This window comes from Heterocephalus glaber, unplaced genomic scaffold, assembly GCF_053883595.1.
Source record: "Heterocephalus glaber isolate CG9 unplaced genomic scaffold, H.glaber_assembly_v1.0 deba00000594, whole genome shotgun sequence".
In the NCBI taxonomy this organism is placed as follows: domain Eukaryota; kingdom Metazoa; phylum Chordata; class Mammalia; order Rodentia; family Bathyergidae; genus Heterocephalus; species Heterocephalus glaber.
In genome coordinates this window covers 22,600,628-22,617,620 of record NW_028258151.1, presented here as the reverse complement: position 1 = coordinate 22,617,620, position 16,993 = coordinate 22,600,628, and the positions used below count along the sequence as shown (strand labels likewise).

Here is a 16,993-nt window from a genome sequence, read left to right as displayed (position 1 = left end):
CTGAGAAGTAGGTAAGAAGCAGCAAACAAAAACTTTATGGAAAGGGCATAGTGCCTAATGCACAGCTGGTGCTAATGAACAGTGTGGCTTTTCCTTATGGGTATAAGTGGAATGAGAATGGAAGAGGCAGACGTTCCCCAGGCTGTCATCACCCCTTTATATGCAGGAGGCAGGGAATGGGGGGTCTCTTACCAGCTTTAGCATAGAGGCATGCATCGATATCTGGTGCACACACTATGGGAACAGTGCAGTTTTGATTGTGGGAAGCACACTCATAGCAAGTCAGGCTGAAACCTAGAATTAAGAAGAAAGTGTGTTAAAGCAGCACTAATTGACCTCCTGACAGAAGAATACAGCTTTCTGCCTATAGTTCCACCCTGCCGGCTGCCGCTGCCTGAAGCTCAGCCCTGCCTATGAAGGACACAGTAACTATACAGACCAGCTGAGTGTGGACACCTGTAATATCAGCCCTCTGGTGGCAGAGGCAGGAGGACTGCCATGAGTTGAAGACCAGCATGAGCTACAAAATCAATTCAAGACAAGCCTGAACTACATAGAGGCCCTGTCTCAAAAAACTAAACCGCACCAAATCAAAAGCAAAAACTACCTGGACCCGGAAGTTCTGATTACTTAAAAGGAAACAAAATAGTCATCAATGTCCTTTACTCTGGCAAAGCAACAATACCTAAGGCAGAAATTTGGGAAAAACTACCTAGAATGTTCAAGACCGTACCAGATGTCATCTTTTCATTTGGATTCAGAATCCATTTTGGTAGTAGCAAGACAAGTGGCTTTGGCATGGTTTATGATTCCTTAGATTACGCAAAGAAAAATGAACCCAAACCTAGACTTGCCAGACATGGTCTCGCTGAAAAGAAAAAGACTGCAGAGACATTAGTGAGGGGAGCGCAAGAACAGAAGAAAGTCAGAGGCACTGCAGAGGCAATATTGATTCTGCAAAAGGTGAGAGTAAAGATCCTGTGGTGATTTTATCTGTGCATTGTGTGGATTTTTCACAGGAAGATTAAAAACCTATAAAAATGTTTTCAATTGGAGGCAGGCCAGAGATTCATGTTGAGCTTCCACCCCCTCCCAGATGCACAGTACTTATACATTTCCAAGCTCCACCCACAGTTCCAGTAATGTCTTTGGGGCCCTGGAGCAAGTGCAATGGGAATATCCCCATTCCCAAATCCATCCAACCACAGCTGAGAAGCTTTTCCCATCCTTCACCTGGCAGATGACTTGTGTGCAATGAAATGACTTATGAAGCAGAAAACATTGAGAGCAGAGTCCCGCAAGTGTCTTCCAGGCAAAAATAAGCTCAGTGAGATCACACTCCAATGGATAATTCCCTATTTGTGTGAAAGGACCTTTTCAAAGATAAGATATGTAAAATCATTTTACCAATTAATATTCACAGATAAACATTTGCAACCACTTGGTGATAGGAACATTAATTTTTAACCCAAATGAAGCAAAATGTTATCCTCCCGAGAAAAAAGGTATTACCCCCATTAGCAAATGTATATTATATATTTATAGTTAATTATTACATTGTGAACTTTGACAGTCAGAATTTGGTGGAAGCCAGGTGATGTGGTGCACATCTGTAATTCTAGCTACTTGGGATTCTGAGGAAGGAGGATCTCAGATTACAGGGTAGCCTGGGAGACTTAGTGACTTCAAGATACTTAGTGTTTCAAGAGTTTCTTGAGAGAGAGAGACTGTTTCTTGTTTCAAGAGACTTAGTGTTTCAAGATAACAAAAATGAAAAGGGCTGGGGCTGGGGCGAAAGCTCAGTGGTACAGTGCTTGCCTAGCAGGGCCCTGGGTCAAATTCCTAGTACCGCAAGAGAAAAAAAAAAGAGGAAATTTGTTTCTCTCTTGTTATTTACATAAGAACTTACATAATATCCTTGACTTTGTCTCCTGGCCTGCAAAGCCTAAAATACTCACTGTCTAGCCCTTTATTTGAAAAGTTTGATGACCTCTGGGATACGGAGTCCTCACCAAACTTTTCCCTGCTAAGAGACTGACCCAGGGCCGGCAGTGTACACAGTCGAGGGCAAGAAAGCAGCTGAGCTCTAAGCCCTTGTGGGTGGGACAGCTCAGTCACAGCAGAGTCACTGGACACGAGGAACAGTTTACACCAGAGGCAAACTGCCCTCAGTTGTCTCATTTGAGAACCAACTAGTGCTCCCACTCATGTTCCTAAGATTCATATTTCCTAGCTAAACTTCAGGTTTTCCTAGATTCTTTTTCCTTTTTTTTTTCTTTTTGTGATACTGGGGACTGAACCCAAGGCCTTTGAACTGAGCTATATCCCCAGCACTTAGTAACCCTTGTTTAATATTCTAAGACAGGGTTAGTTGCTAAATTGCACAGGTGAGGATTGAACTTGCAACTTCCTGAGTCACCTTCCAGGAGTACTGGGATCACAGGTGGCCACCACCACACCCAGTTTCCTTCACCATTTTTTACAAGGATGATAACAAGAAAAAGATGAGTCATGGTCAACATTTGTGATGTGGACAGGCAGAGGTGCCAAGATTCAGAAGAAAATCTTCCTGATTCATGTGGCCATGCCTTTCTCAGAGAGAAATGACCTTCCCAACACATGGCTTCCACCATGATGGAATATCTGGCAGCACCTGCAGGTACAAAGACATTTCAAAGAAGCAGCATGTAGAATCTCATAGAAGAATGTCATGGTTAAACCAAGTGTGGGTTTTAGACTTCAAGAGCTGACTTCTAGCTGTGAGGCTGAAGCCTCAGTTTATCACCAGGGGATATGGAGATGTTTCCAGAGGTCCAGGGCAGAGCCGGTCCTCACTACCTGAGCACAGTCAGGAGCCAGGCTCTGTATAGGCTTAATGGCCAAACTTGGCTTTCCAGGTGTGAAATCCCAATCACACCGGACCTCTTGATTTGGGAAGCTTCCAGGTTAACCCCTTGAAATATCACTCAAAAAACCTCTTTTCTCCCCCAAGAAGACAGGTGTCTCGAGAGGGGAAATGACTTACCCAAGGCCACCAGCTACAAAGTGACAGCTCCGGAGCCTGTGGGCAGGGCTCTGTCACACTGCTCTGCTTGTTCTCCCCCAGTGTCACTGTTTGTCACACCTGGGCAAGAGGGGACCCACAGGGAAGATGCATGAAGATGCCAGTTCTCTTCAGTCCCTTCCTTGTGCCGGATGTGTGTCACAGGCAGGAGAAGAAAAGAATGGAAGAGGGAGGGTGTCGGGCAAGCCTGGGTATTTGAGGGCTACCTTCAAAAGATCACCCATAGAAGGGACTTTACTAGGCAAAGCCAGAGCTCACTTGGCCTCTTGACCATCTCTGGAGGGATCAAGGGCCTTGTCTGAAACTTCTTTGGGGCAGAAATACTGAGGGCTAGCACATTCATCTAATGCTCAAACATCTAAGCACTCTATGCTAAGCTCTTCATAGAACTGTTAGAAGAGACAGGCTCAAGTAGCTTCATCCCCAGTTTGCAAGAGAAAACTAAGACTAAGATATTAACGAGCTTGTCCAAAGTCACACAGCTACCAAATGGCGGCATGAGACTGGAACCCAGGCCATCAGTTCTAAAGCCCAAGCTGGAATAAATGTGCAATATCACTGGTCATTCAAGAAATCTAAACTGAAACAATGCTGAGATTCCACCTCACTCCAGAAAGAATGGCTATCATCAAGAAATCAATCAACAACAAATGCTGGGGAGGTTGTGGGGGAAATGAAAGCCTTCTCCATTGCTGCTGGGAGTGTAAACTGGTACAACCACTACGGAAATCAGGATAGAGGTTCCTCCAGAAACTAAAACGAGAGGTTCCATTTGACCCTTCTATGCCTGTCTTAGGTATCTTTCTAAAACATTTAAAAATATCATACCACAGTGATATATGCATAGCTATGTTTATAGCTCCACAGTTGATATAAAATGCATGCACCTCGAGACCACACTTTTAAGTAAATCAAACACACATATTTAAATATTGCAGTTTCTCTTGTGTGAGAAACCCAAAGGGTGAACAAGGAGCATAATGGAGGACAGATGTTGGGAAGTAGGAGGAGCTTGTTCAAATGGGAAGGGGAGCAAGGGAGGGGGAGAGAAGGAAGGGAAAGGGGACTTTAAAAAATGAAAATGGAAGGGAAAAATGGAAACAAAGCTTTTGTAAATGGGAAGGGGGAAGAGTTGAAGGGAGGGCAGGGGAATGGGGAAAAGAGAAGAATTCAGATGTGTTATGCACAGGTACAAATTCCCCAGGGTGAATGTGATCATTCTGTATGCAAAATATGTACTAATAAACATACATAAAACTCAAGCTGGGATTAACCAGGCATTCCTCTAACTCTCCTGAGTAGAAGAGAAGGAAACAGGACAGATTTGGGACCGAGGGCACCGAGGTTCAAGACAAGCAATGAGTCAGTGCATGGTTCTGATAGTTTAGCTACTTAGCCAGGGTGGCAGGGAATGGACCCTCTGGAAAACCAGTTTCTGGGCTGTTCTTCCCCCTGCTTCCCACTGGAAGTCATCCTGCATCTCCACCTCTGCAATGTTGGGAACTCGTCATGCTATTTGATTTGCATCACTGTGAGGATCCAGTGTCATTTTCTGCCAATGGGATGTTTCTGCCTACAACATGTTGGCCTGAAGGTTCCCCAGAGGGCTCCTCAGTGTTTTGGACAGCAACAAAGGCAGTCTCTCATGTGTGTGTGCGCGTGTGTGTGTGTGTGTTGTGTGAGCAGGTCCATATGTGTGTTGTGAGCTTCAGAGCCCACTTCTCTGAGCGGGGGCTTAAGGGTGCCCCAGACCTGCACCTGATGGCCCCAAACCCCAGCTTGCCCCACAGACAGATGCAGACTGCTGGAGGTGGGCTGTGGCTGCCGCCATGAGAACAAGAAACACCCTGGGGGGAAGAACTGAGAGAGGAGTGGGGTGTGGAGACCAGGCTGGATAACATCACCGCCCACACCTGCTCGGGTTCCCCATGGACAAGGGAGCAGGGGTGAGGAGGAAGTCGTGACTTCTCTTTTTTGCCAGACAGAGAGAGGATGCAAGTGTGTCCTTGAGCACCTGGACACAATGCACTAATCCTTCATGGGATGGCCAGAGGCTTAAATGAGATAGACTTTGGCAGAGTTCTGACTACATGACAGTAGTGGTATATGGGAGCTACTGAAACACAACACTGGAGGTGCCTTTATTGTTTTTATTTTTTGGTACCGGGGATCGAACTCAGGACCTTGCGCTTTCGAGGCAGGCGGCAGAACCACTGAGCTAAATCCCCGGCCCTTATTTTTCTTTTTTATTGCTCAACTTGTATTGCTACTTCTTTTTCTTCCTCCATCTCAAAAAGAAAGAAAAACTGTTTAATGGTACCAACATGACACAGGCAGAAAATGACGTTTGATCCTTATAAAGGTAGCAAGTAGTAGAGCAAGTAGCATAACTGTTCCTATTTTAATTAAAGATGCATGATCCTAGGATTTAGCTCAGTGGCACCACATCTGCCTTGCAAGCACAAGGTCCTGCATTTGATCCCCAGTACCACAAAAAAAAAAACCCCAAGAAACTGAGGATGAATTAACTAAAGATTCATGACATCATCTCCAGGAAGCATGGAAGGGTGGCAGGAAAGGGCTGGGCCAGGAAAGGGATGGCACTGGGAGGGGTGGCCTGGAGTAGGAGTAAGAAAGGCAGGAACTCTGGGGCCACGCAGGGTTCACAGTCTGGCATAGGCTCCCTTCTGGGTATTATCTCAGAAGTTATTTTATTGCTTTGGGCCTCGAACTTGTTATTTGCAAAAGAGGAATAAAAAGAGTATTCCATTGGGTTGGCATGATGAATAAGTAAATGCATGTAAAAAGCTCAGACTGCTGATTGCCATGGAAGTGCTATAAGCTTTAGCTGAGACGGCGACAGCTATTACTATGATCCCCACCACTGTGGCCCAGAAGCCACTCAGAAGAAGGACTGAGCTCTGAAGTCCCCAAAGTGACCTGGGCGGCATTCTAAGAGTGGCATCTGCCAAAATGCCTAAATATCTTGTAGCAACAGTGGTGAAACCAAAGCTTCCCTGTCACCCTAGCCCTGCAAAAAGCAGCCCTGAAAATGGGGACAGCTGTAACTCAGGAAGGCACCTGCTGAGAGCCAGGCCATAAAAGGAAGTTGTCACACAATCCTGGAGGACCAGCAGTACTAGAAGCAAAAGAACCAAAGCCAGGTCTGGAGCAAGGACTGGGGCAGAAACTGGGGCCACTGGCTGTAGCAGACTGTGGCAGTGGGTGTCCAGTGCTAGTGGGCTATGAGTGGCACATGGTTCTTGCCTCCCTTAATTCAGCTATATTGTTCTATATCAGGAGTCAGAGCAAACCCTTATGTGACTCAAATGGGCATGTCTGGTAGTAGAGCTGGGCTAGTATTGCTCCTTTGCTAATGGCTGTTACTGAGGCCTGGGTCCTGGTCTGTGAAGCAAGGCTCTGCTGAGTTTTAAGCAGCTGAGGTGAGTGTGTCCCCAATTAAAATCCTTTCACCTGAATTATGGCTTCTCACTGACCCGATGGGTTGTGTGCTAGTTGCACCCAGTCCCCATACTGGTTTGTTCTATCCAAGCAAGATAAGCTGTGCCGACTCCCTAACAGCCCTGCCTGGTGCCATCATGCCAGGTGTTCAGTATATTTCCCTAGATGACTTCAAAGCATAACCTGCTCCCTATTCCTTCCCGTGACTGTATTCAATATATGGTGGATGTGCTTGGGGGCCTTTGTCTTTGCTGCCATCAGCAGGGTCCCAAGACCCAGCTTCGTCATTCTGAGTCTCATTTCCTGTCTATTCTTTAATTTGCCTTATGCTGTGGTGGCTCAAAGGAGGCCAGAACCCATGTAGAGATTCTGGCAACATCCCCTTACCCATTCCCTATAAGTGGCATCAGCTTTTGACAGGTGGCAAAGAAAAGCAAGTTCATGGCCAGGCAGCCTGGATGGTTCTGGTCTCTGGGCCACTCACCTGTGCAACACAGCGCAGCCAGGACGAGCAGGAGCCTGAGCAGGGTGACACCTCCCTGACTTCTCATTGTGATATCCACAGAGTCTGGAAGGAAGGGACAAGACCTGCTGTCATGATCAAAAAATGACTGCTGGTTATCTCAGAAATCAAGACCTGGAGGCCCAAGGGGACCCTAAGAAACACAAGGAAGGAGCAAACAGCCCAATCAATAGCCAAGGCGCACTGTCAGTGCTGGATGACAGCGCTGGACCCTCCTCCTCCTGAGACCTTGGCTTCCTGAAGAAACACTGCCCGACCCTGTGAGAGGGGCAGCTGCTGGGGAGCCAAAGCTCCTCAGGTTCACAGGAATACCTGTTCCACCTACAGTAGCCTCAAACCAAGATCAGCTCAGTCCCCACAAGCCCAGTGTTCATGGCCCTGCAGTGGAAATAACACCATCTCCCCAAAGGTTGTTGAGTCCAATAAAATGTATGTGAGAAAACAACCTATGTGGTAACCTCAGCCCCCACCCTGCCGGCCCAGGCCATGCTTCTGGCTGAGCTGGAGGGTCACTTCTGCAGACGGGGTCACATCTGCAGGCCAGGTCACTGCGGGAATTGAACCAAATGCTGCCTCTGAGGGGATCAGCAAGCTTTCAGCACCAGAACAGGAAGCTGAGGCGTGACAGGTGGACAAGTTCTGGCTCCTCAACCCAGACGTGACAAGGACACATTCAGGGGAAGGAAGGAGAGGTACTGGCAATCTGAGGAGTGGTCCTCATTACACAAGGAACTAGATGTGTAACAATAGGCTGCAGGTAAGAAAAGGAGGCTGAAATGCCTTGAACCTTCCTTTCACTCAATAAACAGGTCGAGGCACAGGCAGGTTTTGGATCCCCCCCAGGTTCAAAGATTTGGTAGCAGTTCTAGGAAGTCCCTCAGCCAGGCACAGTGGTGCACACCTGTAATCCCACCACCTGAGAGGCTGGGGAACGAGGATTGGCACAAGTTTGAACACACCCTAGGCTACACAGTGAGTTAAAAACAAGCTTAAACTGCCAGCAAGACCTAGTCTGAAGAAAAAAAAATCTCCCAACCTTGAAAGTCAGGCTGCTCCACATGCTACTTCCAGAGCCACACAGGGTAAGACTCAGGGCTTGTGGACAGATGGTCCTCATCTGCCATCCACTGGGTCCGGAATGCAGAAGTCCCTAAGGCTATCAGGGCATTACCTCTCACACTTTTGCAGGTCATTTGCCCCACAGGAACTGACAATTCAGGCCATCCAGGCCTTTGGAATTTTCCAGAGGAAAAAACATGGAGTCCTGCTAGGGAAAGGTATCAAGGAGAAACAGGGCCTGGCTTTTCCTTACAAGTGACACTCACCACTTCACTCAGCACACTGCCAGCTTCCCACTGGGTTCCCCATGTTCATGGGTTCCTGGGTAGCGAAGATGATTTATACACTTGGGTTAGACAGGACTGGGGCCCACAAAAAACTGCTGCAAGGAAGGAAGGAGAAGAGGGTATTGATGTGAGGTTACAACAAGAACCAGTAAAGCACGGAGCATCAGATAGTTTTTTTTTTTGGAGGGGGTTATTTTGAGACAGGGTCTTGCTGTTAGTTCACACTGGCCTTAAACTCGCTATGTAGCTCAGGCTGGCCTCAAACTCAAAAGGATCCTTCTGCTTCAGCCTCCTGAATGCTAGGACTACAATCCTGTACCACCATGCCCAGCCTACTGGACACTTTTCTAAGAGTTAAGAACAGCTAGGGCCGGGGATTTAGCTCAGTGGTTCCGTCGCTTGCCTTGCAAGCGCAAGGACCCAAGTTCAATCCCTGGTACCAAAAAAAAAAAAAAAACAAAGAACAGCTGCTGTGACAGGCATCCCCATGGCAAGAAGAGGCTGTTAGTCACTAGAGCTGCCTCCATGACAGGCTGCAGGAGGGCCAAGAGAGTGCAGAAAGGAAGTGACCAGTGTGGTTGTTCAGATCAACAGACTGGGCCTTTGTGAACCACTAGTAACACATGAGCTTCCAACAGCAACGTGTTGGGGGAGGGGTACAGAAAAAGGGACAGCTGATTGTTCTAGAGCCATTTTACAATTGCCCTGAGATGTTGACAGTATTAATGCTAAACAGATTTATAACTTTTTTTATTCCTAAGTCTTCAACTGTTGCCACCCTTCCTCCAAATATTCTATAATGAACCAAAAAAGAAAAAAAATGATGTCCACGCAGAGCATGGTGGTAGATGCCTGTAATCCCAGCAGTCTGGAAGGATGAGGGAATCCTAGAATTTACTCTCTCCTAGGCTCAGATCTGGGCTGGAAATAATATTTTTAGCCAAGTTGCCACATGTATGAAATGCTTCTGGCTTATCAGGATAGCATAATTAACAGCTGTAGAGGCAAGGGGAAAATGTTGAAGGAACCAGGGCTGTTCTATTTGATAAGGTGTCCCAAAGACAGTTACTGTTTTCAAATAAGGGAAGGGCAGCTGAGCAAGGGAGCCAGAGGTTATGTAATTTCAAAAGGCAGAATGAAGATCAATAAGGGAGGGATTGGGGATTTCCTAAATGAGTGAGGGCGAATCTTTTAACGCTTTCAATGATACAAATAGCCCCGCTATGCCACAGGAGCCATGGGTTCGCCACTGCTGCCCTAAACCAATGACTATTTTCCAACCCTTATCTGCCCTGCCACATCCTGGATGCAGTGCAAAAGGGAAAACAAGACCCCGAAGATGTGTAAAAAGCTCCCATCAGCTGGCAATGTTCAAACAGATAGCAGAGGTCACAGATCAGAGGTACTACAGAAAACAGCAAGAGGAAAGAGCAAAAGACTGGTGAAGTACTAAAGATTCTCATTTTATAGTGAAACCAACCTGACAAGTATTTATTCATGCCCAGCCACCTGGGATGCAAGGAGAAGCTAAAAACCAGCAAGGTGATTTACCAACTTATGACATCTCTTATCAAATTGCTAAAAACGTTCTGGGAAGCAAATGTTTTGATACCTGGGTAGAAATCATAGTGTGAACCAATATTCCACTGTTTTAAATAGGAAAACAAAAACATGGTATCATCCATCCAAAAACTCCAAGTCTCCCAAATATAAAGAAATATACGGGCCAGGGGTTTACCTCAGTGGTTCTGGTGCCTGCCTCACAAGCACAAGGTCCCGAGTTCAATCCCTGGTACCAAAAAAAAAAAAAAAAGAAAGAAATATATATATTACATACTATATGTATATACAATCCAGAGAAACTTGAGCAGAAAGCATTTAACATATGAAACAATTATTTAATGACAAAGTGTGTAGGAATTCCCTGGTGGGTGGATTTAATCCTAAGAAGGTTAACTGTCCACTCCACTGCCACCATCCCTCAGATAGCAACTTCTAAGCAGATACCAACCATGAGCAGGTGTGTGCCAGGCAACAGGCTACACTGACTGCTGAACAGGAAAGGATCTTAGAGCTACTGGGGTGGACACCAACTAGTGCCAAAGAGAGGGGAAGAAAGGGGAATTGCAACAATGCTTTCCATTTCACTGGGCACCTGAGTCACCTGGAGGCTGTGGAACACATCACCCAACCCTATCCTCCTGAGGCTGGAATTCCCAGGTCTAATGCAGGCCCCAGAAAGTGCACTTCAGCCAGTTCCCAGGTCCTAGCCCTGTTGCTGACCGGGGACCACACTGGGAACAACTGGCTTATACTGACTCAGCACAAGGGCCAGGCATGGAGTTGAAAGGGTCTCCCCAGCTGGGCTGTCAAAGGACCAGCTAGTGCTGATGAAATAATGAGTTTCTTCTGCCCTTCAGGGCTCCTGTGATTACACTGCTAAATGGACTAGCTTATAAATGCAAGACATTAGGCAAGTCCTTGTTGCCAAGTTAACTTCTATTTAGTGAGCAAATATTATGAGTCAACTGCTATGGTAGGTGATCTTGACATATTAAGGTACAAGCTAATCCTCACAATACTAGATAGGAAATGTAATCTCTGCCTCCAAATATAAGAAGCAAGAGGTAGAGGGATCTAGCTAGTTGGCCCTTACTCCCAGTGATGTCCACATCCTAACTTCAGGAACCTCGGAATATAGTCGTCCTCATGTGGCAAGCAACCTCCACACGGGATTGTGGTTTGAGAGATTATCCTGAATATCCAAAAGACCCAGCATGATCACCAGCTTGTTCACAGGGGGACAGGAAAGCAGTAGAATCTGCCAGAAAGATGTGACATCAGAAAAAGGGGCAAAATCTGAAGAATGAGATGAACTCAACTCACTATTGGTGACTTCAAAGACAAGAAGGATCCTGTGAGCCAAGGCACACAGGTGGGCTCTAGAAGCTAAGAGTAGTCCTCACCCAACACCCTCAAAGAAAACCTGATCTGTCTCCCAGTCACGGGACTGCATTCTGCCAATAACCTGGATGAGCAAGGACATGGACATACCCTGTCGCGGAGACCTCAGCCTGCCACCTGGATTGTTCACCCAGTGCCACCGTGTCAGACTCTGGATGGATGACAGAGCAGTAAATTTGTGTTGTTTTAAGCTGCTAAACTTGTGATTGGTTTCTGGAGCAATGAAAAACATAAGCTGGGCCTGGTGGCCTGGGCCTGTGGTCCCAGTAACTTTGGAGTCTGAGGCAGGAGGATCACTTGAACTCATGAATCCAGACCCACCAGGACAACAGAGGGAGACACCAACTCAAAACTACAAAAAGCTAATATAGCAACCACATTACTGGAATGCAGTGACACAGCATTTAAACCCAGGTCTGAGGTCGGATCCATTAACTTCCCAGTGGGGAAACTTGTGAATTCTGCCTCCAAAATACATTCATCTGAGGAGGCCAGAAAAGAGAAGATTTTTTTCTTTTCTACTCCTCACCCCACCAGCCCTCGTGTGTGTGTGTGTGTGTGTGTGTGTGTGTGTGTGTGTGTTTGTGTGTGTGTGTGTTTGTGTGTGTGTGTGTGTTGCAGGGAGGGGCATGTACAGCACTAACCACTAACACTGCCATTCTGAGAAGAGATTTTAAAACCAACAGTTACATAGGATTCACCATAAATACAATCTCTGCTCCAATGACCTGGGGCTCATGAACTTCAACTCTAGATATAGCCTCACAAATTAAACCCACTGTTCTCATTTTATAGGAAGCGAATGGAGGCCCAAGGGGATGAAATTACCTGTCCCAAGGCAAGAGGATTGTTGTAAAAAGATCTATGTTACTTCTATCTATCAGGGCCTGGTAATTCCCAAGTGGTATAGTGTAGCCCCTTGGCAGCAATGTCAGGGACCTGGAGCTTGAGTCTTTCAGACCTTGGACACAGTCCTATCCAGACAGCCACACATTAGTCACTCACTCAAAACAGTAATTACTGACCCAAGGAGAGAGACAAAGAGCAAATTACCATCACAATGGAAGAGCCCCTCCCAATCCCCCAGAGTTCTGCTGCTACAGACAACCACCCCAGAAACTTTGAGAGCTCAGATATCTGCCCTTTGCCTACAAGGGCTTCTCTGTGATCTGTTCCTGGACCTCAAACCCGGGCCTTTCTTACTGGACTTTTATCTTCTGAACCACTAGGCCTCCTTTGAAGTTTCCTTTCCAAACCACTAAGCATAATGGGGTGTTTTCCTTAGAGCAGTTTCCATTTTCTACTGAGAACCTATGTCCCAAGTTACTGGTATGTTCAGCTTGTCACAGAAAACTCCCTCTTTTTCTTCCAATGATAAATTACCCAAGCACAGTAAACAACCACCTCCCAACACTGACATTCTGAGGTCTGTGTGCCTCCTAGGAACTGTGAGTAAATTACCTATAATGAAGAACTATAACAGAGGGAGGACAGGGAGGCCTGAAAAATCACCTGTTGTTCCTGGTACCAGGTTCCAGGCTGTGCCATTCCCTGGATGACAGATCTGTAGTCCTTACCACCACCCGAGGAAGTAAGGCCTAGCATTTCACTGATGAGAAAATGAGGTTAAACAGCTTGCTGCAATTACCAACAGGGGCACCTGTGCCCCACGAAATGACAATAAAAAGCACTATCTAAAGATTGAAATCAATTGGCCCTGACTCTAAGGAGAGTGTGGCCCAATCCCATGCAGGAGAACAAAGATGTCTGCTAGTACAATTCCACAAATGGATCTTGGGGAAAGGAAGGTTGAGACCACACGGAGGATGGCCTTAACTCCTTCCCTTCTAATGTGATTTCTTTCTTTGAACTGCAGGAGCTGCAGGTGAGTTTAGATGGTCAGGGGTAAGAGAAGAGGCCTGAGTTCTCAGGATGCTGGCGTTTTAAGGAGAGGCCCGTTCCCTGCCCCCTTAGTGGTAAACACCGCCCACCCCCACCCCGTCGTCGTCCCTGCGCGCTGGGAGCCTGGGGCTTGGCTGACCAGGAACCCCTTGCCCCATCGCAGACACCCGGCTAGGTTTCCCAGCGAGGATGGGGAGAAGCTAGGCGTTCCCTGGGAGACACTGCAGACCCGTATTCCCCAGCCCGCCATACCTGCGCCGGCCGCGGCGCCTGCGCCTTCAGCCCCAGCCCACCCCCCACTCCAGCTCTGTTTCCGGAGGGCCTTGGACCTCACCTGGGAGCGCCTGGTTCTGCTCCAGTCCGACCTGCTTCTGCTTAGGCCTGGCGCTCTCCGGTCCCCTTCACCAGACTGGAGCCCGCAGGTCTCGGCCACGCCCAGGGTCAACCCCTCGCCTCCCTGCGGTAGAGGCCAGCGCCCATTCCTGGGCGGAGACTCTGGCTCCAAGTAACTTCCAGCCACAACTCTGGTAGTGTCTTGAAGCAAGTTGTTTTGCATTTACAAGCTGTTCTGAGCTTGAGATAGGGCACAAGTGGAGGCAGAAAAGCAAAGCTTTGAAGCCCTTTTTCTCCCTCTCTTTATTTCTTCCTTCTTCCCTCTCTTTTCTCTCCTTTCTTTCCTTCCCTCTCTCTTTTCCTCTCCTTGCCTCTGCTCCTCAATTTGTTGTTCTCAGGATTGGACTGAGAATTGTTACTCTCTGTGCTCTCCCAGAGGCTGTAGCATATCCACTCTGCTTTACGCATCTTGGGGGTTTATACCTTTGCAGACAGTTTGCACATCTTTACCTCCAACCTGAGCTGGCTGCAGATGTTCTGCACATCTATCTCCATTCCAACCGCTTTTCCTACAATCTACCTGGAAACCAATTTTGATTTCTTCCCTTCCCTCAGGTCCACTCCAGTCGTACCTGCTTTACCTTTTAGATACCTCAATTTCGACTCCACTTCACTCTGCCCCATTGTTACTGCCGAATTCAGGCCTGTAGTTTGTCTGGGTCACTCCGGTTCCTTTGTACCAGGTCCCTGTGCTGCCTGTGTTAATTCCTGCATCCCTGGGCCATCTCCCCTTATCTTCCACATGACCTCTGGTTTCCCTGAACTTGACTTTGCCCTTTTCTCATCGTACTTCCTTGAGTGCAGTGGCTGTAGCTGCCAGTTTGCAAGGGGAGACCTTTCAGAGGAAAGTCTAGTGCTAGGATGGCAATGGAAACACGTCTGGAACATTGATGACACCATTGTGCCATGGTGTCAGTCCTTGTTACCTCTGCCTTGTCACAAGAAAATAACCCCTTCTCTTAGTCACAGTCCTCAACGCTGCTGCTGGGACACAATACGTGACAGCCACGATTCAAAGGAGGAAAGGTTTCCTTTGTTTGATGGTTTGTAAAAGTTTCAGCCCACAGCTGGCTGGCCCCAAGGCAGGACGATCATGGCAGAGACACCGGGCAAAGGAGATGCTCCAGGTATCACAGACAGGACACAGAGTGACATCAAGGGAGGAGGGAGGGAGATAGACCCTCCCCCTTCTGACCAGACTCTCCCTCCTAATGGCAAGTCAGCTGTAAGCCCCTACATGATCTAATCACTTTCCAAAAACCCTACCTTTGAGCACATGAGGCTTGTGGCGGGACATGTAAAGGTAAATCATAACACTCCTGAACTATTTAAACTAGCCAGGCGTTGTGCAGCATGCCTGTAATCCTAGCTCCTGGGAGGCTGAGGTAGGAGGATCATCCTGAGTTTGAGGCCAGCTGGGATACATAGTGAGTTCAAGGCCAGCCTCAACTACATAATAAGACCTGGTCTCAAAAAACCCCAGAACACTATTTAAGCCACCTTTAATTTACTTATCTGTCTTACCCTGAGCTTTAGATGAACAAGTAAAGCATGGGTAGTTCTCAAGAGGTCTGAGAACCAGAAATGGCTGTTTAGTCTGCTTTGAGCAATGTTAATGCTGTTAAAATTCCATTTCTGTATGAATAAGCATTTGTGCCATGAAATTAAACACAGAGGCTTATTAACCAACAAGACCTTGCTATGAACCAGTGATCATTCATTCAACATAACCATGACATTGAATTTTTTTTTCAGTACCGGAAATCAAACTCAGGACCTTGCACTTTCAAGGCAGGCTGTGGAACCAGTGAGCTAAATCCCTGGCCCAATACTATGAATTTTGATAGAACAAGCAGCGAGCATTCTAAGGATGCAAGGATCAGATAGAGATTCAGGGGTGATTTGGGGTACTTTAGAAACAGGAAGTCATCCAGAAAAAGGATGCAAAGAATAACAAGGTCTCTGGTTTAGTTTAACTCTAAAGTTTAGTTTCTTAAATAACTGGGTGATACTGGGGTCTGAATGTGTGCTTCTCCCAAAGCGTTGTTGAAAAAGAGTGAATGTTTACATTAAAAGTTTTCAGTAAGACACATTGCTATTGATTTTCATCAAAAAACCTCCCCTGGCCCCCATTCCAAATACACCTGTCCCATCATTCTTGCTATTTTCTTAAGCAGTTATCAATGTCCTCTTTCCTAAGTGTCTTTATGAAGTGTGATCAGAAGTATAGGGAATACAGTGCCGAGTCACATACAGTAGAAAGACAGACTCATAAAAACATTAGTGTCCTCATGCAACTTACTCACTGGATCTGGCACTGTGCAACTTCAGGCTCCTCCCTCAAGTCAAAGTGACCATGAAATGGAAACATTTTGAATGAATTCGGGACATCAAGACGGATATGACAGGGCAACTAGATACTCATGAAAGAGTCCAAAACTGCTTCAGGAAGTGGCAAGAAATGTGTGTGTTTAATCTGAGAGGGGAGTTTCTGAGAGGGAGGAATGGCGATGTCACTTTTATCGTAATAAGTTTTACTTACATACACACTGTATTTCTCAATCACACCTTGAATGTTGAATCCAAATCCCAAAGCAAGAGTATGAGATGGACTTTTAGGCGGTTATCAGGTCCTGAGGAGTTGGCCCTCATGAATAGGATTAGTGCACTTAGAAGAGAGACCGCAGAGCTCATTTGCCCCTTCCACCATGTGAGGGCACAGCAAGAAGGCTCCATCTTAGGGAACAGTGTAGACACCAGACTCCGAATCTGCTGGTGCCTTGATCTTGGACTTTCCATTCTCCAGAACTGTGAGCGATTAATTTCTACTGTTTGGCTATTACACAGGCTACGGTGTTTTATTATGGCAGCCTAAATGGAGAAGCCAGTTGACTCAGGGAAAAATAGGACATAATAGGATTTGGTAGCCTGATGAAGCAACCATGTCTGACTTAGTGGAGGGGAAACTTTCTGAGACATGCCATTAGGTGACTGCACTGTCAGGTGATCTCACCCCTGTGCAAACAGCAGTATATTTCTACAAACCTCTGTGGGATTAAGGATTTGCTTTGGCAATAATTTCCCTCCACTAATCTTCTCTCTTCCCAAAGTTCTTCAGTTGGCTTTATATCTGCACTCAGACTCAACGCTCAATTTCACATTGTTATGAATCATTCACGAATCCTATAAAGCCATAGTGAGCAGTAAATTCAACATCCTAGTCTCTTCCAGCCTTTTCTTCCAACAGTGCAAATAAACACTTTGCTTTAGTCATGATCTTCAGGATGCTGAAGATGTACTTCGGTGTCTGGTCTTCAATTCGGGTCACTAGAAGTTTCT

At 46.6% G+C, this 16,993-nt stretch overlaps 1 protein-coding gene across 15 annotated transcripts in view; it reads right to left on the bottom strand.

Moving 5' to 3' along the window:
- Window positions 1-13,818, bottom strand: part of Cd59 (CD59 molecule (CD59 blood group)) — a 30,324-nt gene extending 16,506 nt beyond the window's left edge. For 2 of the 15 annotated variants that reach the window (XM_087205569.1, XM_087205555.1), the window contains exons 1-5: window positions 13,596-13,775; window positions 10,134-10,184; window positions 8,375-8,490; window positions 7,011-7,094; window positions 193-294 (exon numbers count right to left, since the gene is read on the bottom strand). In XM_087205569.1, coding sequence (XP_087061695.1) covers window positions 193-294; window positions 7,011-7,077 — 169 coding nt within the window. In that variant the 5' untranslated portion in view covers window positions 7,078-7,094; window positions 8,375-8,490; window positions 10,134-10,184; window positions 13,596-13,775. Of the gene's footprint in view, window positions 1-192; window positions 295-7,010; window positions 7,095-8,374; window positions 8,491-10,133; window positions 10,185-12,871; window positions 12,969-13,513; window positions 13,550-13,595 lie in introns of those variants that run through there. The other 13 variants (XM_087205557.1, XM_087205558.1, XM_087205556.1 and 10 more) reach the window with 13 other exon arrangements.
- Window positions 13,819-16,993: the final 3,175 nt, after the last annotated feature.